The following is a 25,667-nucleotide window of genomic DNA, read 5'->3' on the forward strand; positions in this document are numbered from 1 at the left end:
TTATTCTCTTTTACTAAACACACTATAGTGTTAACAGTCAGTTAGTAAAAAGTTACCTAATAGATTTGTCTCTCTGTGACAGGACCACGTAAGAATACGGTGACAGATTTCTGGTCCATGATTTGGCAAGAGAATGCCCACCAAATAGTTACACTCACAAACCTCAAAGAAGGAAAACAGGTAACCTAAGTTTAATTTTCGAAAGTACTGAGAGTGAAACATTGAGGGGAATCTGATAACTCAAATGTCCAAAAAAATTGTCATTACTGTAGAGAGATTGGTTGCCTAGAAACATTCGTTTGAAAATATTTCCCTCATGCTGGGATGCTACCAATGGCATGAAAGTCTATACACTTTTACGTACGTTCAACACTTATTGCAAAAGGTAGTAAGAAATTAGTTTCGTGCCATAATGTAGTGCTACATTGCCCCTCGATTTCTGCGGTCCTATCCGAAGAACCTTTGTCAGCGTCCCACAGTGGGATTCAAGACCCACGACGTAAAAATGAATAACTAACTACGCACTTTTAGAATTAAACTTTCTAAAAACACTGTACTGTTCTATGAAGGTGAATTGTAGGATATGTATTTGCCACAAGATATAAAAGTACAAAAATGTAACATTCGGCTGTATAAAAGCAGTAAAACCCCAAATCAAAAGTCATTTTTTTCACTTCAAATAGAAGCAGTGACTAAAAAATACCCAATCTTTGACAACTTTATGTTAACTTTACAGTCAAAATGTGTCAGATACTGGCCAGATTTACATCAAACTAGTACATTTGGTGTGATCTCCCTCAGCTTGGACGAAGAGGAAAGCTATGCAAATTATAAAATCAGAAAATTTAGTGTAACTAACAAAGGGGTGAGTAAAAAAATACATTTTCAATAATCATTATTATGTACACAAGATACAAACAAACTTTCTTTGAAAATCAAAAAGATAGAGCCAATACCATGATTATATTAGCAAAATGATTACGTCATCACGGTAAGTTTTGATTTTTCATTTGAAGTTTCACAGTAATTTTCGTGTGATATGGCTAAACGGTTGTCTCAAAACCGGTACTTAGTAAAAATGTTTTGAAATTCCAGCTCCTTACAGCATTGTATCACTTTAAAATTAGAGAAAAAAATAAAGGAACTCCATTTTGAGGAAAAATACGGTCTCCAACTTGCACTTGTTATGGAACTAAGATATCTCCAATTTTTATTAACAGACATCTCGAATTGTAACACAGTACCACTATACCGCCTGGCCGGACCATGGCATACCGGAACCGCTCTGTCTTGTACTTTTCCATGATCACGTGACAAGGACAATTGATCAACAAAATAGTGGTCCAATTTTAGTACACTGCAGGTTATTCAAAGAGCACATTCAATCATATACTCTTCCAAAATATTATAGGTTTCATGCTAAACATTTATAAATTTCTTCTTCATAATTTGTTGAAATGCATTTTTTTTAAATATACACAATATACAAGGTTCTAAGAAAGTGTCTTCTTTTTCTATTTTGAAATTTATTTCTTTTATTTTTCAAGTAATAAGTGCAGATTGACGTACATGTACTCTAATATGTTTTCTAATTTACATATTATTACCAAAAACTTGTTTTTATTCTCTGATAATCCTAGTGCAGGGATAGGGCCTACAGGTACATATATCGCTATAGACGCTTTATATAAGGCGGGCAAAACAAACAAGAAAATCAACATTGCCGAATACGTGAAGAAAATGAGAGAAAACAGAATGAATATGGTTCAGACATATGTGAGTTTATCATTAGTTGATTGAATTGGAGCGTTATAATATACATTGCATAGTTAATTAAAATATAATTTTTTTTTGTCATCAAATATAAATTTTGCATTATCTTCTCTGTATAAAAAAAAAAATATTTTTGCAAGCATTTTGATTTCAAAAGTTGCCCTTCTCTAGATCAACTAATCTACATGTAACAAAATATATTTGAAGAAAAATACCACATTAACAAAGACTTAAAGCTCGAACCATTCATGAAAAACGTTTAAAAACATTTTAAAAATCCTGAAATTTAACAATCATTGTATAATATGGTTTGGTTCTTTAAAATTTCAGGAGCAGTATATGACTATATTTCTGGCACTTGATACCATGTTCAAAGCTCCAACATGTGTACTATCCAAAGCTGAATTCTTAAGGAAAGCAGAGTTAATGACGCGAGATAAACAATCCAATAAGAGTCAATTAACAAAAGAATTTCAGGTAATATTTGATATTGAGAAATTGATAAGACAATTATTAATATCAAGATAAATCATATTTTTTTAAATGACTGAATAAATCCTAGCTCACTGATTTGTTTAAATGGTTCTCGTGGAAAGATATGTTCAACTGCATTGATCTTCCAGATAAACACAATGTTTGATTATTGTGTACAAAAGACCAAATAAAGATATGGAAACTTTCAAATCGATACTTTTTGTTTTCATTTATATTTGTATCAATGAAATCACTGCATCACATTAAGACTTCAGCAAGTATTACTTAATCATATAACCAAATAATTAAAATAATATATGTTAATTACGTTTTCATTGTCAAGATAACAATTTAGCAATCCCCAAAAAAATTTCGACTGAAAGATGTTTTGTAGGTAAATCATCTTATTGACATAGAAATAGAAAGTGCTGAAAAATGTGATTATCGTATGTGGAACTTTCCTTACTTTTATTTTTGCAACAAAATAATGTTTTTACACGCAGGTGAGTTAAGGCTAGGTATAGGCATTTATATGCAAATAATCTATTAAAACTTACTGCCTAATACATACTTGGTACCCACGACATACAAATTTTCATATTTTGACGTCATTGTTCTTTACTACACAAGATTATAATGGATATCAACAAAAATACTTCGGCGCAAGGGCATGCTCTATTTTATTTAACCAAAACAAGGTATATTTAGAAGCAAAGTATTCCAAAGTTTGCTGGTATTGCTGCACAAATATCAACAGCTCAGTTGTGTAATTTCTATTTGTAAAGTTTTAAGTTGAATAAGGGAAAAAATGTACCGTCCGCTTAAGTTTCCTCAAATTCCGATTAAATGAGAAATTACCTAGGATTTGTGCAGCAGTTTTATTAATATATAGAATATTCTTCTTCGCATTATACAATTTTTATGTAAAAATAAATAGGGTAATCCCTTGCGTCGAAGCTGTTTTGTTGATGTGTTTTGTTACCTCCAGTAGGTAAGATCAGTGACGTCATAATGTGTACTGGCTATAACATATCGTGGGTACTAAGTATGCATAAGAAAATAGCTCAAAACTTTCTCTGAATAATAAATATACAATTTATGCGTTTTTATTAACTCATTTGCATAGAAACGCCTAAATCTAGCCTTAACTCACATGCGCATGTTTTCAAATCAGATAAATTATGAAGATAAAAGTATCCATATATTCATCTGATTTAAACAAAATTAAGAGAAATAAGATTTCACCATTTAGACTCTTGTAAGAGTACGGCCGTCCTACACAGAAGAGGATTATAAGCTTGCTGTGGAGAGCGGGGATAACAAATCGGTTCTTCCACGTAAGCCATTCTACATCTGTTAAATCATTGATGAATGTTAATTCAATAATGATAAATATTTTACTTTTCTAAGGAAAGGGCACTCTTTCGTCTTCTGTTTTATTGAAATATTAAGTCTGTTACATTACTTGTGTCAAAAATATTAAAAAGTCTTCCCTCTTTTTTTAATTCAGCTTCAGTTTGTTCATCTACCTACTTAAAATTTCTGAAAGTTTATAATGCTGATTTTTCAAAGCTATTTTACTGGAGACAAAGTTTTTAAAAATATTATTACAGATCGTCGTATTTTGTGCACATTCTGGCTCTAAAATGAGATAGACTTTTCTAGTTGACAAGTACAGTATGTTCCTGTCTCCAAGTGTAACAAAGCGTGGAAATTACATCAATGCCGTTTCTATTCCTGTACGTACGAAAAAAGGTTTTGATAGGTAACTGTTAAGAGATGTTTTATAATTGTTTTTGAATTTTTTTGAATTCAAAACTAGAGAATCTGGGGTTTGTATTTATTAAATACAATGGAATCTGAAAAGAGGAATTATATTCATTCAAAAAATCAAATTATACAAAACGCTTATAAGAAAGAAATCAGAACCAAGTAGGTTTTGCAGACAAATTAATAGGGTAAATACAAAAATCATTTGACTCTGATATTATCCAAAATTCGTTGAAATACACATATAATTCTTTATTTAAGTCTTACCTCAACGTCGGAGCCTTCATAATAACACACTATCCACCGCCAGAAGACGCTGTGGATTTCCTGCGCCTGCTCACTGATCACGAATCAAATGTAGTGATTTGTATGGATCCTGTGAGAGATGTTGAATCAGTCAGTAGATATCAAGTATTTTAATTGTACTTTTATTTGATTCTTTAACCCCCAAAAATTCCAGTAAAAAATAAAGATATTTATTTGATTTTTTGTAATTCAGACAAGTAAGTGGATGCCATCTGCCAATAATTCAAAATCCGTACCTCCATTCACCATTATCTGCGAGCATGAGCAGGTCTCCGAAATGAAATGTACCACATTCACCATTTATCAGAATGGGGTAAGTATATTTTGCCCTGGAAATAGAATTGAGATACTTTTTAAAATCGATTAGTTTTACATTGTTTATGTCTCCACTGAAAATGGATACTCCAATGTCATTGCTGTCTTATAGGAGAAATAGCATGTAACAGTTTACTGCAATTGATAAATAGATGACCTGATTTTATTTATATTGGGATTTCAAACGTCAACTTATTTCTTATTTCATCGATGTGTAAAGAATTTTTTTTTGAGTAAAAATACTCAAACATTCTACCTTGGCTGGCTAGAAAAGGCAGATCACGGGTAATTCATTCAAAGCTCAGAGGTTTTGTTTAGTATTGATTCGTTAGAGCAATATATATATTAGAATTAATTTATAAGCAAGAAATCATTTTGATTTAAAGGTTGGTTAACCGTATAAAATTTATCAGTAATCAAAGGAAAATAATAATTTTATGTCATATTCTGCTCCATGTTTAAAAAAAGTATTAAGACATTAAGATTTCTGTGTGTACAGACATCTCAGATGCAATATATGGAGATAACAAACAGTATTCAAGCTCAAAAGTCCATTAAACATTACAAAGTTTAGAGCAGAGCAAACACAGACCTCTAAAACATCAGAGGTGGGATCGGAGGAGTGAGCATCCCCTGCCGACCGGTCACACCCGCGTGTACTCCTTGTAATGATCGGATAATAGCGGAAATATCCGTCGACAATTCAGTGTGTAAATAATGGCGAACAATTAGTATGAGAAACGTCAGGCAGCATGACTTAATTATAAATTGTATTTGCTGACAAGGTCATTTTATCGACTATAGAACTTACGAAATGACGACTTTAAATGAGACTGCTGATATTCTTGTTTCATCAACTTGTTTGTCAAAAATTTACCCCGTTTTAAAAATTGTTCATACGTAGAGCATGCTCTTGCGTATTGAATCAACTGAGAGATATAAACCCCATATGCAGGTGATGAAGGTATATTGCTGCATAAGTAAGGGAAGTTGACGATTGAAAATTTTAAGTCATCACGTTTATCATAAAGCTTGGTTGTTAGATTACCATTAACGTCTTTTTCTACTAAAATATCTAAATATGGGTCAGATCTGATTTACAAATCGTGAGACATACCTATTCAAGTCACTTCTTTTAATCAATCTGCTTGTGATAAATACATTGCAAACGAATGACATTTTTTTCTGCACAGATAAAGCTTCCTCAAAAAAGTGTTAGTTTAAATGTTTTATTTAGATTCAATTGCCTATTACACAGATGCATTTATTCTCTAACTAACAGATAATGCATAAAAGTTTGTTTATGTTTGTTTTTGAAATGATAAATATATCAATTGTCCTACATAAAGATTTCTTTGCCTTAAAATTCTTTTATTTTCAGGAAAACAGTCAAAGACATTCAATGTCGATTATAGAGCCAAAGGGAAGCTTGAAAAATAAAGACCATTCTCAGGTTGCAGCGGAGATGTTACGTTTGGTTGTATTTGCTTTACAGAGTAAAACAGATGTCCCCATTACAGTAGTCAGCAGGTATTTTTAGATCAAAGAAATTATTAACAAAAAAAAAAAAATTATTGGACCCTCAGATTCTCGACTCATCAGTTCGGCAAAGAAGTGACTTGTGTATGTTGTTCTCGTGTCTATGAGTATCAAAGCGTAATGTCACCAAGTTTCTTTAATTCTATAATAAGTTCTTATGGTCAGTTGAAAACCCTGTAGTGTTCCTGATATAAATAATTTATTGTTTAAAAAGTAGCATCTTAGGTTAGGAAAACATCATATAACATGTATTAATATAACTTATCCTTATGAAACGTGGTAAAGACACTAGTCAAAATTGCTATAGAGATTTAAATTTTAAATCCAATTCCATGGTACAGTGTCTTAAAACATAATTCATTTTAATAATATATTGAGACCTTATAAAAAGTTTAACCTTTAAAAGAGTCTTCATGATCCCCTTTTTATTTTATGTTGATCCAAATGTATGGTGTGCGTTCATAATGTTCATAACTGCAAAAGACAGGTAAAAAAAAATTTGTTAGATTTTCTTAGTATTAAGCCTACAATAATAGTCAAATTTATTTGATTTTTTTCTCATGATTTTTATTATCAGTGACGGAGCAGTGCTTTGTGGTGTATTTTGTGCTGTATATAACACACTACAACAGTTGTCTATGGATATTAACATTTTTATTATCAGTGACGGAGCAGTGCTTTGTGGTGTATTCTGTGCTGTATATAACACACTACAACAGTTGTCTATGGACGGAGAGGTGGACATCTTCTCTGCTGTCCGTCAGTTACAGATAAGACGTCCAGAACTGTGCCCCACAATGGTAATTTTATTATCAAAAACCCTCATATATACATGTATTCTAGTAAATTGATAATTGCTTTTTTGAATACCACTTTCCATTTAGATAATAATTCCTTATTTAGTATGTAAGAAAGGACGACCAGAACCGTGTTCATCAATATTAACTTCTCTCGTAAATACAATATATACATACATTAAATCAGTGTATTTCTTATTTCTTATGCGTGTCTTCTTTGTGCGTTGTAAGGTAAGTTATAAACTTCCTTTTATTTAATTTTTGATGTAGGAGGAGTACATATTGATTCACGATGCTGTGTATGAATACATCCGGTCACAAGAAGACTCCACTGAGGAAAATACTTACACCAACCTGTGAAGGCGTTCTCCTAGGAATGTGCACACTTTATTGTGGAGAGAAACCTTCTGAAATAATTAAAGAAAAATATCTTACCTAAAATTATTACAATTATATAAACTTCTGTTAGCTGTGTTAATTAATTAATCATTATCTTTATGAAAAAGAAAATGTTTCCATCATATTAAACTATAGGAATTTACTAAGTATTATTAATATTATTTAACTGCCTATAAGAGAATTATATACAGACTTTTTTCATAAAAGAAATCTTTAATCCAGTAATCATTTATATATTTGAAGCTGAATGCAGAAACAACAAAATAATTGTACTTGAAACTGCATCTGGCTACATATAAAAGCATTAAAGTATGCGATGTAGGTTAAAGTTATTCTATTCAAATTAGTTTAAAGAAATTATGCAAAATGTCGCTAATCTTTTACAGAAATATATAGGGTCACTGATTTTGAAATAAAACCTGTTATCTAGCTGTTCTTTACTAAAAATGAAAATACTGCGATGCAATGGGTTTGCTTTGGGATTGGTGGCAATTTTTTTTAAAGCCACATTCTAATCTAGAGATTAAGATTTGTTGTCATATCTCAGAAACAAAATTTGAAATTCAGTGACCAATGAAAAATTCATGAAGAATACATTACATAATTTGTAAGTGCTTAAACATTGATAATATGCTTTTTGGAATTTTTTCTAAAACTAAAAATGATGCCTGAATGTCTTTTTTCTTTACTAAATGATATTGTATACTATTTTTGTTACGATCTGGCTGATCTGTGATATATAATTCATATTTTTAAGTTTCTGCTTTATTTCATAACGTAGTTCCATTAATACAATATATATATATATAAGGTATCGCACATGTTAAACTGCGAATAAAACTTAATTTTCAATATTTATTGCTTTTAATATCTGTGAGTTTCTTTGTGAAATGTTTAACCTTGAGACATAATTGTTATTCTGTACCTCTATTTAATAATAATAATAATATGTACTCGGCAAACTGAGACTTATTTATTGCTTGTTGATGAAAAAATTAAATTCTTAATATTCACTTATTTGATGTCTTTCCAATTTGGAGTGATGATGTTTGTTTTGCGAAAAGCATGAGGGAGCTGAATTAAACAAGCTCTAAAACCTCTGCTCTATTTTTATCGCTATCTTTTCATGCCGACATTTTCTTTGATCTCCTGCTTATGGTTAAGGAAATTCTACTGTGGAGAAAGCACACCGTGTTTATTTTGCTGATTCGCGGGCATGATAATGTTTCCCATAGAATATTAAAGTGCGTCACTGAAACTTTGAGGAGAGTGTCATAAAGTTTAAATTTTAAATTACTTTTGTAAATCCGTGTGTCTAATTTGAAGTCAAAATATAATGCCACTGTTATATAATGAAATATTTTAAAAATGCTTCTTTTCATAATGCTTGATTGATATTCAGCATGTTTAATACGATTACAAAAAATATACTATTTAAAGCAATATGAGCTGAAACTTTGATGTCGGAAATTTTTGTTGCAAAATTGTAATAAACTACTTCAATTACAGGAAAAAAGTACGTTTTTAAACTTCTCTTGTTCATATTTGCGATGGAAGAACTATTTTTAATCTTTGGTTGAAGCAGAATTACATAATTGTCGTCCTGTAAAATATTGATTCCTTATATAATACCATATATTCGATTGTACAGAAATCTTTCTTCTGAAACAATTTCATACTTTATTTATGTCAAATTGATCAAAAAGGTTCAAATTACATAAAAATTTATGAAAACACATTTTAACAGAGAAATTAAATTCTCAAAAATGCAGCTCATATTGCTTTAAAGTGTACACTAGTACTGTAACATGCGTAAGTCTGGCGCAGGTGACGAATAAGAGTTTTTGTGGACCCATAAAAGAAATTCTGTTCTAACTGAATCTTTCTTTCGAAAATGTGTAATAGCTTCTTGTTAATAAAACTTACGATACCGAGTGGTAAATTCTCTCCATTAGACCAATGTGACGGTAAATTGAAGTTGTTATGAAATATATCGTATACAAATAATACTATGACATACTCCAAGCTCATTTTAGTGCACTATGACACGACAAATTTATCTGTATAACAAAAAGTCAATAATGTTTGTTTTATTTACCTGCAACGAAGCATATTTTTTTTTTTACAATACTTGAAAAAATCATAATTAACCGTCATATAATAAAGGAAGTCCTGTGATATAACAATGGATGTATGACCTGGAGTATTAAACAGCTACTGGCTTAGACAGTCGGGTGTTTTCATAAATTATTTATAATGAAATATATCATCGAATAACTGTAAGGTGTAAGGTTTCATGAATACAATATACGCACTCATTTGCGCCTTAACCTTATGTGGGCAGGATACATTTTTTTCAAATGCGGGTTAATAAAATTCAATTTTATTTATCTAGGTGGGGCACTGATATAAAGTGATATATAATTAATTTAACGAAGAATGGATAAACAAACAAGATAAATCATTTTTAACATTTTTACGGAAAAAAAAAATTAAACACACTGTACTCAAAATCCATTGATTCCAGTACCTAAGCACTGAGAGCTAAACAGGATTGGTCAGGAGATAGAGGAATAAAATAAATTTCTTCCTGCATATTTACTAAACATCTGTTTTATAAAGCTACATGTAAATAATATTTGAATCCCATTCAGACCTTGTCTAGATTGCAGATCTTGTCTTAACCTCTAGATGTTGGAGTGAAGTATACCTTTCAAAAGGCTAGATTGTCTAAGGGTTAATAAAATCTTACTTTTTCGCTTACTGTCAGATGGATTGCTTATGAAAGAAAAATATTTGAGGTACGTTTGTTATTTCTGTCAAAGATTCAGTTCTGAAAAGTTAAAATAATTGTTCACTGTGGATATTTGGAGTCATTGTATGGGATGTAATTTTATGTATATTTATCCTGTCGGTCATGTTTTAAGATTATCCTATTGGAATTAACCTGTGTTAATTTGTATATAATGTTTATTCTTTGAGCTAAGCCATTTGTCAAAAAGTGCAATCATTTCAGATGAAATGTATGGCGATAACGAACAGTATTCAAGATCAAAGGTCCATTAAACAATACAGATTTCGGAGCAGAGCAAACACGGACCTCGAAAACATCAGAGGTGGGATCAGGTGCCATGGAGTAGTGAGCATCCCCCGCCGACCGGTCACACCCACAGTGTGAGATGATAACGGTAACATTATCTTTTGGAAAGCCTGAATACAAGACAGTCATACGAGAGCATAATATGGTGGAAGAAGGATTATATTAATTAGTATGAGTATTGGTATTCGTATGTTTTTTTAAGGAAATACAGAACACAGAAAAATCATATAAAAATTGAATTAAATATCTTCCACACAAATATTTGCTCCCACTATTAAAGCATCAAATGTAATTAATACGTACGATAATATATATGCTTTTATTATCCAATAATAGTACGCAATGTGAGCAGGAATTGGTGTTATATAATTGGTGCGAGTTCATTTTACTAGACAGAGAAACGTTTAATTATTTAGCAAAGTAACACTTGCAATCCCTTTAATAAAATGGAGTTACGTTTTCTTTCAGAATAACTTTTTAAAACATTTTTAACGATCTTGAGGCGGAGAAAAATATTTTCTATACGGAACGATCATTTATCAAAGGCAAAAATGGATTATTGCTAAGCAGTAAAAAAAAGTATGTTCTCCAAATGAATTATGAGCGCTGTTTCATCTTTTTCTCCTTCTTCTTCCCCGGCCCCTTTTCTCGAGTGTTGTATAGAATTAGACCTATACTCGGCACTTAGGGCCTTTGAATAGTGAGGGTTCTTTATTGTGCCAACACCTATTTTGACACGGGACCTCCGTTTTTAAGGTCTAATCCGAAAGACCCGTGACCTTCACTTCTGGTGCTGGGCGCTTGGCAAAGGAACAGTCACTACCTGTTTACATCTTAGGTTTGACGCGGCACGGCATACGAGATTCGAACCCGGTCCTCCCTGTGTATTACGTATATTAAATTATGTGCATTACGTGTGTATTACGTATATTATGTATATATTAAAGGTATTGTTATTCACAAGTGCACTTGGGGCGAGAGAACCCACTGATAAACAAAAACAAACATAACAATGCTTTTTCCACCTTGACCCAATATGACCATTTTACCTGCTGTACCCAACTACTATATACATAATACAACATTGATCAGTTTTTGAGTTGTAGTACACTCAGTGTTCTTAAGGACTTAAGAATTTCATGCATACAACCCTGTTCCCACCTCTGGAATTTCCGGGGGGCATGATTTATGCCCTGTTTACAGATAGGAATTGTGTGTAGTATTTTTTTTAAAGATCGATCAGTGTTAGGTATTTTCACCTACTTCATTAGTAAGGGAGGCTGTTGCAGACAAAAACTAAATCATGTCTCAATATTGCCTCACAAAAGTTTTGTTACCTGCTAATTTATCGATTAATTCAATAATTAATAAATCTTTTACAGTCCATTGAAAATTTGACTTGAATCTAAGTATCTTTCATGATCCTGGGGCCAGGAACTTTAAGTGATCGAATTTTGATTGATTGTATGTTGTTTAACGTCCCATTCGAGAATTTTTCACTCACATAGAAACGTCACCATATACCGGTGAAGGGCTTCAAATTTTGACCTTTACTCGGCACTCCGGGCCAGGAACTTCAAGTGATCGAATTTTGATCGAGCAGTGAGGGATCTTTATCGTGCCAACGCCTGCTGTGACACGGGGCCTCGGTTTTTATGGTCTCATCCGAAGGACCCGCAACTTTCACTTCAAAGTGCTGAGCGCATGGCGAAGGAACAGTTGCTACCCATTTTTTATCGACTTGGGTCAGTCGTGTCCGAGATTCGAACTCACGACCTCCCAATCACGAAGCGAGCGCTCTACCGACTGAGCTATCGTGAACGGTGATCGAATTTTGAGTCATCTAGAAGTACCTGTGTAAAGAAAGAAAATAAACTTGTAAACATCAATTCACATATATTAAAATGCTGAATGTACCATTGCACTACACTGTTGTAATATTATGTGTTGCCTTTAAGAGATAATTCAAATTTCAGAGCAGAGCAATGTTACAATGATTTTAGTCATTGTTCAGTTACTTCCGTGTTTGACACTTGCTCAGGCTTACGGTAAGATTTAGAGATATCTTATTTTTTTCTTTCAATAACGGATAAAGGTGTACATATATATATTTTAAAGCATTACATTTATGAATTCTATACATAATGTCTAACATGTCTATAACATAAAAAAAGCTATATACAGTTGTTTTTAGATAATACTAGACTTTGACCCGTGCGTGCACGGGTTGACATTGTTATGAATGCATCCATGTGCATATGGGACATTTACAAAATAGATACATCGACACATTCATATTGTAAGGTATTTTTTAAATAAACAATGAATGTGAATATAATTCTTTTTTTTTTTTTAATTGTTGCGTAACGGCGTAGCGCAGAATGGGTTTGACCACCAGTTAGCTATAAATCAAGTCTTGAGTTCGAATCACGCCGGAGCTTACATAAATTTCACCCTTCCAAACAAATTTAATAAAAGAAATTATGGATGTTCATTGAAAATATGACAACAGCAAAGAGTTGAGCACACCGCTGATACATATCAAGCAAAGTAATGAAATGAAGAAATGTGCTAAGCTGGTATTTTTACACAATCAGTTATTAAAGTAAAGGTGTAAAAAATTTTGTAACAATTTTAACACTGCAGGTCTCAACTTGTTCAAAATATGACCTCAACAATAAAAGAGTTAAGCACGGCTAATACATATACTTTATATATACACAAGTAATAGACAGGTATATAATCTGTAAAAGACTGTCTGTTTTGATAAAAATTAATGTAATATCCTTGAATTAGTACATAGAAAAAGTAATAAAAATAGAAGCTTAATTGAAAAAAATAAAAACAAATTGGTAATCTTCAACTACCAATGATGTTTAAAATATATAAAACAAAAGACAGTATTCTTCCGATTTATCGGTATTAAAGGCCAAAAATTCGAGTCTATAATTTTTATATAGTAGTTATTATTGTAATTTTTGGCGGAAAAAGAATGCCTACTTCATTAAGATGTGATTCTAACTGGAGTTGTAACACCCCCCCCCCTTTTCAGTTCCCCTCAAAAAAGCATAAAAGAAAGGAGGGATAAAATAAATTGGGTAGTTACATTAATGTTGCTCCTACGATCATGAGCTTTTTGCCTCCGTTGAGATGGCCAGAGATATAAATAACATATAATAAATGTATCTCCGAGATGGCGAATGATTACCCACGTGGCCACAATATCATATTTGTATCGATATAAACTCAGAAACGATTACGATAATACAAATATAGGCGTCAGAAGCAAATTGAAAGTGGGGTGGCTATTTGAAAGTTGGGGGTGGGGGGGCTATACCAACGAAAAAAGGTAAGCCCCAATTTTCAATGCCTATATTATGTCTATCTTTCCAAAAAAAGGGGGGCTAAGCCCCCCTAGCCCCCCCCCCCGGTTCCGACTCCTATGACAAATATGTGTAAATTTTCATTGGAAATTTGCTATATATTCTGTTCATATATATTACTGATTTCTTATTAGAGAAATTATACAATAACAAATATATATCTACTTAGTATTTACTTTTGTCTTCTCTGATTTGAACACACTCTCCACCAACGGCTCATACATTCGTTTATGAGAGAGAAAGAACTCTGCAAGTGAGATCGATTTGAACACCGTGATTTAGCGTGAATGTAATGCGCACGCGCAAGATTGTAAAATCCAAAAAACCCAGATGATTTCCGGAATTTTTTGAGGAATTTTCGTTGATTATTAATAAGCGAAGCTTAATTGAGAAAAAATAAAAACAAATTGGTAATCTTCAAGTACCAATGATGTTTAAAATATATCAAACAAAAGACAGTACTCTTCCGATTTATCGGTATTAAAGGCCAAAAATTCGAGTCTATTATTTTAATATAGTAGTATAGATTAAAACGTAACTGGTAAGCAAAATAAATAAAGAAAGCTAGAATTAAGATTGAAATATTTAAAATTTTAAAGTCAAATATGGAGAAAAGATTTTGAAAAACAAAAATTTATATTGATATGGTTTACAATACGCTGTTTATTTATCGCTTCTTTTCATACTTAATTTTCATTCACAAATTTTACAAACAAAGACAAAAAATATTCTTGAAGAATTTGCAAGGAATATTGGTTTATGAGAAAAATCATATTTACTGCGCATTTTTTGTATTATGCACCAATAAATTTAGCATTAGGGAGATCCTGCCTGGCAGGAGAGCAGCCTTCAATGATGGAACACAGGTGAAATCTGATTAATGTGTACTTATCAATACCCAAGGATAAATCTATGCAGTTTAAAAATAGGTCCTTTATTCTGTTCATAAGTCAATTTAGCTCTCGGGAAACCGGCCTGGCAGAAGAACAATTATCAAGGTACGGAAATAGAATGGGGAGCAGCGAAGGCAGTGGATGGACACTTTTCTGACCGCTCAGCAGGAGGAAATCAGTGTACAATATCAGATGGACAACAGACAGCAGAGTGGAGAGTAGATCTAGAGAGAGTGGTCAGCATCAGTTATATCAACATCTACTACAGGACTGATAATGCACCTAGTTAGTTTGAAATCAATTTAAAATATTTCTACTCATTATTATTATTATTATTATTATTATTATTATGGCACTATTACATACAGAATAATGCCGACACATTTTAAATACAATTTAAATTGTATGTTTTATTTAAATAAAATAAAAACGTCATTTTTCTGGAGAAAAAAATATAATGAGATTTGAGTTGTACCATCTCAACAGACGGCATGCAAAGTTGAATTATTCTTTTATCTGATATTTAAACAAATAACTGTAACTATAGACAGTGTGATTGAATTATAAACACTTGACTCGATACCAAGTGAAAAAAAACCACGAAACGTAAAAACTTAAAACGGTCATGGTCATGAAATGAGTTTTCAATAAGACATAGTACTTATACTCACTATATTTAAATGATGATATATATTTTTAACAGAATTACAAACATCAAGATGTACATTTAATGCATACTTGACATCAATTCATAGATTTTTTAATGATGGTTTTCAAAAAAGGCATATATATATTGGTTTGAATTTTATATGATAAGCAGAAGTAAGCTACTGCATATACACAGTGCTTGACTGAGAACCAGAGAAAAAAGTCTAAGAATGCATTCACTAGACAAAATTGGTAATGTGCCACTCATCATTTTCATATGTAAACTAAACTTTTTCTTAATATGCACAAAATTGGTAATGTGCCACTCATCATTTTCATATGTAAACTAAACTTTTTCTTAATATGCACGAGTAAGTGCAGTATTCCATTTTGCCTATTGCAGTCGAATTTTTTAATACCCTCAAGTGGCCAACTTTCCAAAGTCGATTATGCACGGTTTAGGCACTGACATGAAATTGGTGGTAGCCAATGGTGGTTAGTGAGGTTGTAACAGCGATGGCATGCCTCTCTCGTAGATAGCGTGAAATATATAATAAACGTAGTCACCCGGTGCTACGGAGTCCCTGTCCGGCCCACCACAGTTAGAAACAAAAGGTACAAACTTGCAATAGCCGTGGGGTGAATACTGTATGTGTATTTAATAAAGCGGGCTTCATATTTCATGATTACGCCAACTACTCCAAACCCATTAATTGCGCTAAATTTTGAAAACGCAAATTTCTGTACACGTACAGTAGTAGTCAACACAGTGGCCACGAAAGAAGACAGTGTTGTATTTATTGAACCAACGGCATCTTCTTTTTTTAACTTAAAGAAACAACAATTTTTAAATTGTTTTTATCTTTTAAAAAATCTCTTCAGAGGAACACACTATAGACATCATACGACTCCTTTTCATGTTTTTTTCTATGGTCAAATACCGCATACCCGTTAACTTTTTTTTTTCTGAGTTATTAAATTTACAAATGCAAGCCAAAAAAAAAAATAAATAACAAAAACAAAAACAAAAAGAAAAAACATCTTTTTTTTCAATTCCAAAAAGGGTAAGCGTTATATTGATGCATTTTTTTGGAATGGCTGCATTTCACATTTACATTTAACATTGTATCCATTTATTAAATTGGGCATTTAAATGTTTTACTTTAAGCTTTGGTAATATTTTTATACAGAAAATACGTCTTAAGGACAGATGATACAAACAAATTTCTTCAAAAATTCTAAGAAATAACAACTAAACCATGTTTTTATAAAGTGAAATGAATATTAACCGTCCAGATTTTAATTTTTATTCAAGGTTTCACAATTATGTCCAACAAAGCGTTGGAAATTTGTACAGATTTATGATGACAGCAAACGGGTAGAATGGTGAACATCGTTAAAGTCTACAATTGCTTAATAATTTAGTAATTTGATATTTCTATCATTTACAAAATATATAGGTCCAAAAATATATATCAGTCCAGGCATCCAATTTTTGTTCCTATTCCTATGCAAAGGTCAATTTTTTTTTTTTTTTTTTTTTTTTTACATATTTAAACTCCGTTAATTTAAAATATTTATCTCTGTTCGTATCAGACAGGAAAAAGAACAGAATATTTTATCTGAAAAATGACATTTTGTCTTTTTGATTTCATTACATAAAGATTAAACAAGAACATAGAATTCCGTTGCAAGTTTTATTAAATCAAAAGCCTTTTCACATATAGCTATTAAATTTCATTTTAGGTCCTGGGGCCTACTACGGTCGATTTGCTGGATTTTTCCTCTACGTTTCTAATACCACTCTTAAGGACGATGGCTATCTTTGTTTCCATGAGATACAAACAGTAGACGGTACACCAACAGAGAATCAGACAATCAGCTGTCCTGTACATGGACGATACGTTATATACTACAACGAGAGGATACCGGGTGTGACGTATCCAAGTTATTACTCTCAATATGTATACAGTGAATTGTGTGAATTGGAAGTTTATGGTAAGTTGAAAACCTTCTTAGTGATTTGAAGACAGGAAATTCCAATTACGAGTGTTAAATGACTTCGTTTTCTCATTAATTGAAAATAACATAGTGTTTCAATATTTAATTGACTTTAAACAGGATGCCCTAACCAAGGATATAACGGAGAATATTGTAACCAATCATGTCCCCAGAACTGTCAGGAGTCAAGATGTAACATCACCACAGGATATTGCCTGAGTTGTATGCCGGGATATAAAGGTCCTCTGTGTAATCAAAGTAAGTGAATTATAAAACATTTTACATTTAGCAGATTAAACATTGACAGATTGCAAGAAGGATACTTGACTAAGTGATTTAAAACATCAATCCATCATAATTTGTCTCACTGTCTCTAATTCATAGCTTGTGATGACGGAACATACGGACTTGAGTGTACTTATTTGTGTGGTAACTGTAGTGACGGAGAAACCTGTCACCATGTCAACGGCACGTGTCTTAATGGGTGCAATGACGGGGTAGAGGGGCAGGAATGTCAAAATGGTGAGTCTGATTTTTTTTGGAAATTGTAGAAAGTATTGTTCTTCCGCCTTTCTTCAAGTCAATTTTTAGGTCACCTGAGTCACTCAGGTTTTCGTCCGTCGTCGTGCGGCGTGTGTTTACATTTGAACATTTTCAGCTTCTTCTCTGAAACCGCTGAACCAATTTCAGCCAATTTTAGCATATGGCATCTGTGTGTGAAGGGGAGCAAAATTTGTGAATTTCATGGTCCCTCCCCCCTGGGGCTTGAGGGGTGGGACTAAAACCACCAAAATTAATGTAATCTTTGAAAATCTTCTTCTTTACTCCTGGACATCAAGCAGTCAAACTGTTGGCATGATTGTAATTAGCATTGAGCCCTCTACCAAAATTGTGAAATTCATGGCCCCAGGATCAGGGGTTCTGGTGCTAGGGCGGGGCTATATAGATCATATAGTGAAAGTGCATTATTTCTTTGAAAATCTTCTCTACTCCTGGGTATTATTGAAACAAATTGAATACATAGTTATGATAAGCAAGAGTGACTCTACCTAAATTGTGAAATTCATGGTCCCAGGGTCAGGGATTCTGGTGAAAAAAGGGGGGTTCTATTGATTATATAGTGATAAAGCAAAATTTCTTTGAAACTATTCTTTTCTGCTTCTGGTTAAAAAGCAAAGAAGCTAAGTACATAGTTATGATAAGCAAGAGTGCTTCTTCCAGAGTAGTGAATTGCATGACCCCTGGGTCAGATATGCTGGTGTAAGGGTGGGGCTCTTGATAATATAGTGAAAATGCATTAATTCTATCAAATAATCCTGTTGGCTCCTTAGTGTTAAGCAGATAAGCAAAGTGATTACTTATGATGAGCAAACCTCTGGTCCCAGTGTGAGTGGCTCTGGTGTTTCTCGGTGGGGGGTGGGGAGGGGGGGGGGCTCTATTGATAATATAGTGACTGTAATAAAAATGCATTATTTCTTTAAAAATCTTCTCTGCACCTGGGCATATCAGAGGCAAAAGGAGTTAAAGGTTTGATAAGGAAGGGTATTTTTACCAGATTTTTGAACATCTGGACCATTTGGTCTTGGCCAGGGCCAGGGCTCTATTAATTTGTATTCTACTGAGAGGAGTTATTCCCCTTTGCCATTTACTTTTGATAATAATTCACTGTAAATGAAAAACTTGAAGGTTAATAGAATAAAGAATTATGCAAGAATTTTTATTGTATAAAACAAAAAGTACTTTCATACTTTTAATGATCAGGTGGACTTGTAAGTAATAGATAAATAAAAATGAGACAAAAATAACTTGTCTTATTAAATGTTCATCAAAGACCAAGAGAGGCTAAAGAAAAAGATTTCAACAAGGAATTAAAATAGTACAGAAGCACTGATAATTTGTTAATGTTCTGTATGGTGAGAGTGATCAATGGGGAACAGATTAGAACCTAATTTATGAACTGTTAATGAATACTAGACTAATTATTTTGTTGATCCTGATCACCCTATTTTTCTTGCTTTTGGGCAACAAAGCTTCACCTTTCAGTTCATTTTATACTCTATGGATCCTCTAAATTGTTGTGCTATACTCAGGTGACCGTTAAGGCCCTTGGGCCTCTTGTTGAAATTTAGAATTTTAAAAAATGTTTATATTGATAAAGACACTCATATGAATTTTCACAAAATATAATTTATGTGGCAAAACAAAGAGAGACTATTCTATAATTTTGGTAAAACATGTGTAATTCACTGTAAAAATCAAGGGAAAACGGTAAGTATCTTAAAACATGTTTATTCCCTATCAAAAAAACAGAACCTTATTATATGGTTTATGGATTGTTATACATATATAACAATTCTAATTCATGCCCAAGCTTTTGTTTACGTATTGGGTGGGGGGATGTAGATGTCTACAGACAACAACATAAAAGCGAAAATGTTCATTTTAATACCAATTTCAAATAGAATTAAACTACAGAATTGTACTCTATCAATCTTAAGTGCTAAATTTTACATGAGCTAAAAATACGGAAAGATTCAAGATCATTTATCCATATCCATGAGGATTTGAAAACCGATAATGTTTTAAATTCTAATTCCAATGGATAACATCGTCTACCACCCTAATAAAAAGAGTTATAATAAAGGACAATTAACTATTTGACACTGGCACATTTATTAAAATATTTAATAAATTACTATTAAAAAAGTTAATAATTTATTATTCCACTCTTCTTTGCATTCAATAAAAAATGTTGAATTAATCCAATAATAAATGTTGAATTAAATCATAAACGTAAACGTAGTTGGGAATCAAGAGTTAATTATGCGCCTTAATAGCCGACCTGTTTTTAAATTCCTATGAAGCAGAATTTATTTAATTTTATCAATCATCAATAGTTACTTCCATTTATACGTTGATTAGATATATCCCAGTGAACTTAAAGACACCATAGAGTCTTTCACATCCGTTTCAATTTTGGATGTTTTACTGACTATAGACAAGGGCCAACTAACAACTAAATTGTATGACAAACGAGATGACGTCAGCTCTTCCATCGTCAGTTTTCCTTATCTACATGTAGTAATTTCCCGCTATCATATCTTCCAACTTGTTCGATACTCAAGAGCAATGCTCCGGGTACGATAAATTCTTAAACCGAGGCAGACTACTGACAGATAAGTTGATGTTACACGGATTTCAACAATCTCGTTTAAAGTTCGCATTTCGAAACTTCTATGGTCGTTATAATGACTTTGTTAGCAAATAAAACCTATCATTGTGGCTGATGTGTATCATACCAATTGTTAGGTCTCTGTTTTTATACTGAATTTGACTTTGAATGTTCCATCTACCTCATCAATACATAGGGCTCACGGCGGGTGTGACCACTCAACAGGGGATGCTTACCCCCATTAACCCTGTTCACAGACTTGTATTGTTCACTGACGTTTTGAGATCGATCTGTTCGTTAGTTTCAGTAAATGTTCTACCAAACCCCTCTTTACTACTCACTTTAATATTTACAGCAGTGAAGGAGAAACTTCAGGGTCATGTTTAACAATATATTTTAGAAGTGGTGTAAATCAGATACTTAAAAATTGCAAGTAACTTTTAGAAAATTTGAAATCACAAATCTTTCCCAAAATCAATAACATCAAAACGTAAGACTTTTCAACACTTTATACAACCATTCTCCACGAAAATTTTAAAGTTCAGACTTTTGACATCATAGCTGCTTTTTTCAAAAAAAAAAAATGGCACTCGTAAGTATACTTACGAGGTGTGATTAAAAAGTTCGCGAACTAATTGAATTACTTCCATAAAAGAATAAAATTAGGTTTCAGTGTTCATTATTTTTTTAAAATAGTACTCCTCGATGTTAATTCACATCTGCCTTCGTTCTGCCCATGCGCAAATCACGTGATCCAGGCGGTCACGTGACATGCTCCGTAGCTTTTTGTTCACAGAAGCTAAAAGATTTTTCCGATTCTTATATTCTCGTTCATTGCGCATGCGTGAGGCTAATGACTGGTGCTTTTTCAGTGGTGGTGAAAATGTGACTATTTGCTTAGTTTCTGAAGCTTAAGCAGAGTAGTTGTAAGTATATGCTTGAAATTGTGAACAATTAGAAACAATGAAATCAGTATGAGTGGTGAAAATAAACGCCGATTTTCTTCTGATGGTAAAACACCCAAGACTTTGTCCAAGACTACCAAAATGGCTGACCAAGATAGCATGAATGGTCATCAGAGTGAATCTTCCGAAATGTTAGATCGTATGACAGTTATTGCTCTGACAGTAGAAAGGCTGCAGAAAGGTCAGATTACATTGCAATCGATGTTAGAGAGTAAGCTTGATAAATTTCGTAATGATTTCATGGCCAACATCGATGAAAAATTTAAAGCTATGAAAAGTGACATTGACCTAGAACTTGCAGTACACACAAAAGAAATAGAATCATTGTCACAGTCTATTGACTCTATGTTAGAAACTCGAACACTCTCACACAGCTGATCAGTCGTCGCATTCACCTGGGCATGTAAACAATGCGAATCCTCTGGATGACCCAGATCTTACAGTTATAGCTACGAATGTAAAGTTTGACGAAAGTGAGAACATACTTCCATGTTGCTCGCGATCTAATAAATCATCTTGATGAGAGTGCAAACGTACTGGCAGCTACCCGTCTTAATAGTAGAGCACGAGGAAAACCGGGTCTCGTTAAGATTGCAGTCTCATCGCTGAATGAAAAGAAAGCCATTCTACGTGAAAAACGTAAACTCCGGGATGTAGAGGATTATAAAACTGTGTTTATTCGATCAAGTAAATCACATACAGAGAGGCCGATTGAACTGAACGCTCGTACGCTGCTCAATGAGCTACCCCACGGTAACCAATTCCGTATTACATCTAATGGTCGAATCATAAAGAAAAATCAGGCAGCAGACCAAGAACGACAGGAACACGATTAGGGAAATTCCCAACCCATCGACACTCTACGTATTGGACATTTGAATGTGTATGGGTGGACTCGGGCTAATAATGCACTAAGATCTGAAATAATAAAACATTTAAACTGTGATATTATTAGTCTAAATGAAACTCACTTATTAGATAAAGATGTGATTGACTTGAAAGACTATGGATATATATGGATAGGTTTTAATCGTACACAAACTCATATCCATGCCCCGAAGGGATCGGGTGGTGTCGGCATTTAACTAAATCCAGCTTATACAAAGCTTACAATGTTGAAATAATTGACCAATCATACGAGGGTATATTGAGTGTGAAATAAACACATAAACTCAAAGACTTCACGTTTATTGTGTATTCTTTGTATTTGCCTCCTGAGAACTCGCCCTGGGGTCGCGACGCCACATCTTTTTTCTCGCATCTTTTGACACAAGTATATCTGCACTGTGAAGTTGATGCTATTGTTTTATGTGGGGATTTGAATGCTCGTATTGGAAATACCCAAGAAATTAATGACTGTTTCGATAAGATTCCTTCTCGTCTATCTATTGATAAAACTCAAAATCAACATGGTAAATCACTTTTAGAATTCTGAAACGATAGTCGATGTTGTATTTTGAATGGTCGTTTTGGTGACGAATCGAAGGAATGTACGTTTTATTCAAGCCGTGGACACTCAGTTGTAGACTATATCTGAATTCCTCATGAAAACTTCTCACTGAAATTTTTAAATGCATGGAATGAAGATCTCCAAAACGTCCCAAAACTTAGAACCTACCGAGCCGTAAAGATTGATTTTCAAACTGAGAAATATGTAACAATGGATATTCCAAAGTGTCATCGTTCTATACTTGCTCAATTTAGATGTGGTGTATTACCTATTAGAATAGAAACAGGACGGTATAAGGGGGAGGCTTTATCTGATAGACTCTGTACTCTATGTTCTTCAAATAGTGTAGAAGATGAATGCCACTTTTTCCTTCATTGTACATCATATTCAAATTTTAGAGCAATCTTTTTTACCAGTATTGGACTTAAACCAACTTCATTTGATATAAATATGTCAGATTTAGACAAAACCAAATTTCTTTGAGTAAATTTCCCAAGACAAATCGGAAAATTCATATACTCAGCATATACTTACAGACAGTCTATTATTTATAATAAACGCAATGCGTAATATCACAGTATTCTTACATGTTATATTGTTAAAAAGTGACATATAGGCCCGATGGGCCGGGTGTTTAAATTCCTATTATATGTGTATTTGTTGACAGTTGTTGTAATTGTACATAACACATGTCACTATAATAAACCATTTACTTACTTACTTACTTACTCCTTATATTTCTTACCATGCAAGTTATTTTTTATAACAAGAACAGTCCATTTGTCAGAAATGGCCAAATCTCGGCAATAGGATGCGTGGATAAGGATATCCTTTCCCAGAATGAGCATGGTGACCATCATAACCCGAGTCCTCTGTCTTGGGAGCGTCGTTTTCCCAATGTGGCTAAAATATGGGCGCCTTCTCTTTTGATCATATCTGACATGTTTAAAGTCTAAAGTAAACGATGTTTTAGGTATTGGATAATTATATTATTGTTAAAATATTCAACTTTTTTTCAAACTGTAACTTTGCGATCTTTCGTAACAAATTGCTCAACTAAGGACACATCTCCTCCCAAGCTTGCTTTCACTGGGCAACAGAACAAACATCATTTTAACCATCTTCCTTCCTTCACTAAAACAATCAAACCAATTAATGATTGAACTTCTAGCAAGTCTTTTGTCTTCAAAAACCTTGTACAAATTATTATATGCTATTGCAAAGGGATTTCCAAGATATACGTTAAACTTTACAGCCCTTCGTTGCTAGAGTACGACTGAGTCAACCATTTTTTGTCACGTCACCTTCATATTGACGTCATTTTCACATTGTGACGTCACAAACATGGAAAAAAACATTACATATCACCTGCTATTTATAGAAAGTGTGTATGACTATACATGTATGTGTGCCAAATTACCTTCTGATCTGAATTGTGGTTTTGTAAATATAGAGATAGTTCGCGAACTTTTTGATCACCCCTCGTACATTGTCATTGATCTTTTGTAAAATTATTTTTTTAAATATACTCTGATTGTTCAACACAGTACTCTGAGGTTGATATTAATAAGATGCTTGAGTTCTTGATTGAGAAAATTCATGTAGTTTTTGGAGATTAGGTCTTCCAACAATCTGTTGGAATTCCCATGGGTACCAATTGCCCCCCCCCCCTTATTAGATCTATCTTTGTATACATATGAAGCAGAATTTATTCAAAAATGTTTACATGTAAAGAAAAAAACTTAACTCGACATTTAGATATATCGACAACATATTATCAATTAACAATAGTTACTTCCATTTAAATGTCGACTCGATCAGTGAGCTTGAAATAAAAGATGCAACACAGTCTAAAACAGAGTCTAACACATCTGTCTTATATTTGGATATTTTACTAGAAAAAGACATTAATGAATGGTAACCTAACAACACAGCTTTATGACAAATGTGATGACTTCAATTTTTTAATCGTCAACCTCCCTTTCAATGTACTTGTGTAGCGATATACCCTTATCACTTGCATATGGGGTTTTTGTCTCCCAGTTGATTCGATAGGCAAGAGCATGCTCTGCGTATGAACAATTTCTTAAACGAGGCAAGCGATTGACAAACAAGTTGATGAAGCAAGGATATCAATTATCTTATTTGAAGTCATCATTTCGCAAGTTTAATGGTCGATACAATGACCTTGTCAGCAAATACAACCCATCATTAAGTCAAAGGCTGACTGATGTTTTTCATACCAATTGTTACGCCATTATTTACACACTGAGTTTTCTACGGATTTTTCTATTTTCCCGATCATAACAAGGAGCACACGGAGGGTGTGACCGGTTGGCGGGGGATACTCACTCCTCCATAGTGCGTAGTTTATACAGCTTTTTTTAAAATCCACGTTAAATTATCAGTCTGTCTTTTGGTTCTTTAATCTAATCAATTTCATTTGTTTTCCAGTTTAATGTTTTAATAAACGTATTTATGACAATGACATATTGATATGTAATAAAGAATTGGTAAGCTTAATCAGAGGCTTTAGAAATGTGATTTTCCGAATACATATATTGTACTTTCTGCCAAATAAATAGTAGTGCTTATATAAATATGCGTAGAACAATCCCTAAAATAAAATACTATAGGTAACTATACCTCACTAAAGTATCAAAGTTTTCACTATAGTAAATC

At 33.0% G+C, this 25,667-nt stretch overlaps 1 protein-coding gene across 1 annotated transcript in view; it reads left to right on the top strand.

Annotated features, from left to right (window-relative positions):
* The window catches only part of LOC133199266 (receptor-type tyrosine-protein phosphatase T-like), a 46,412-nt gene extending 39,078 nt beyond the window's left edge, over nucleotides 1-7,334 (top strand). Inside the window, exons 17-28 of the mRNA XM_061335100.1 lie at nucleotides 83-180; nucleotides 737-865; nucleotides 1,221-1,363; nucleotides 1,641-1,776; nucleotides 2,104-2,250; nucleotides 3,500-3,584; nucleotides 3,913-3,986; nucleotides 4,279-4,413; nucleotides 4,517-4,636; nucleotides 6,020-6,168; nucleotides 6,755-6,977; nucleotides 7,245-7,334. Coding sequence (XP_061191084.1) covers nucleotides 83-180; nucleotides 737-865; nucleotides 1,221-1,363; nucleotides 1,641-1,776; nucleotides 2,104-2,250; nucleotides 3,500-3,584; nucleotides 3,913-3,986; nucleotides 4,279-4,413; nucleotides 4,517-4,636; nucleotides 6,020-6,168; nucleotides 6,755-6,977; nucleotides 7,245-7,334 — 1,529 coding nt within the window. The remainder of the gene's footprint in view (nucleotides 1-82; nucleotides 181-736; nucleotides 866-1,220; nucleotides 1,364-1,640; nucleotides 1,777-2,103; nucleotides 2,251-3,499; nucleotides 3,585-3,912; nucleotides 3,987-4,278; nucleotides 4,414-4,516; nucleotides 4,637-6,019; nucleotides 6,169-6,754; nucleotides 6,978-7,244) is intronic.
* The last annotated feature ends 18,333 nt before the right edge of the window (nucleotides 7,335-25,667 follow it).

The sequence above is a fragment of the Saccostrea echinata genome, unplaced genomic scaffold, assembly GCF_033153115.1.
Source record: "Saccostrea echinata isolate AGI-Se365-2 ecotype Australia unplaced genomic scaffold, CSIRO_AGI_Sech_v1 ptg000033l, whole genome shotgun sequence".
Lineage (NCBI taxonomy): Eukaryota > Metazoa > Mollusca > Bivalvia > Ostreida > Ostreidae > Saccostrea > Saccostrea echinata.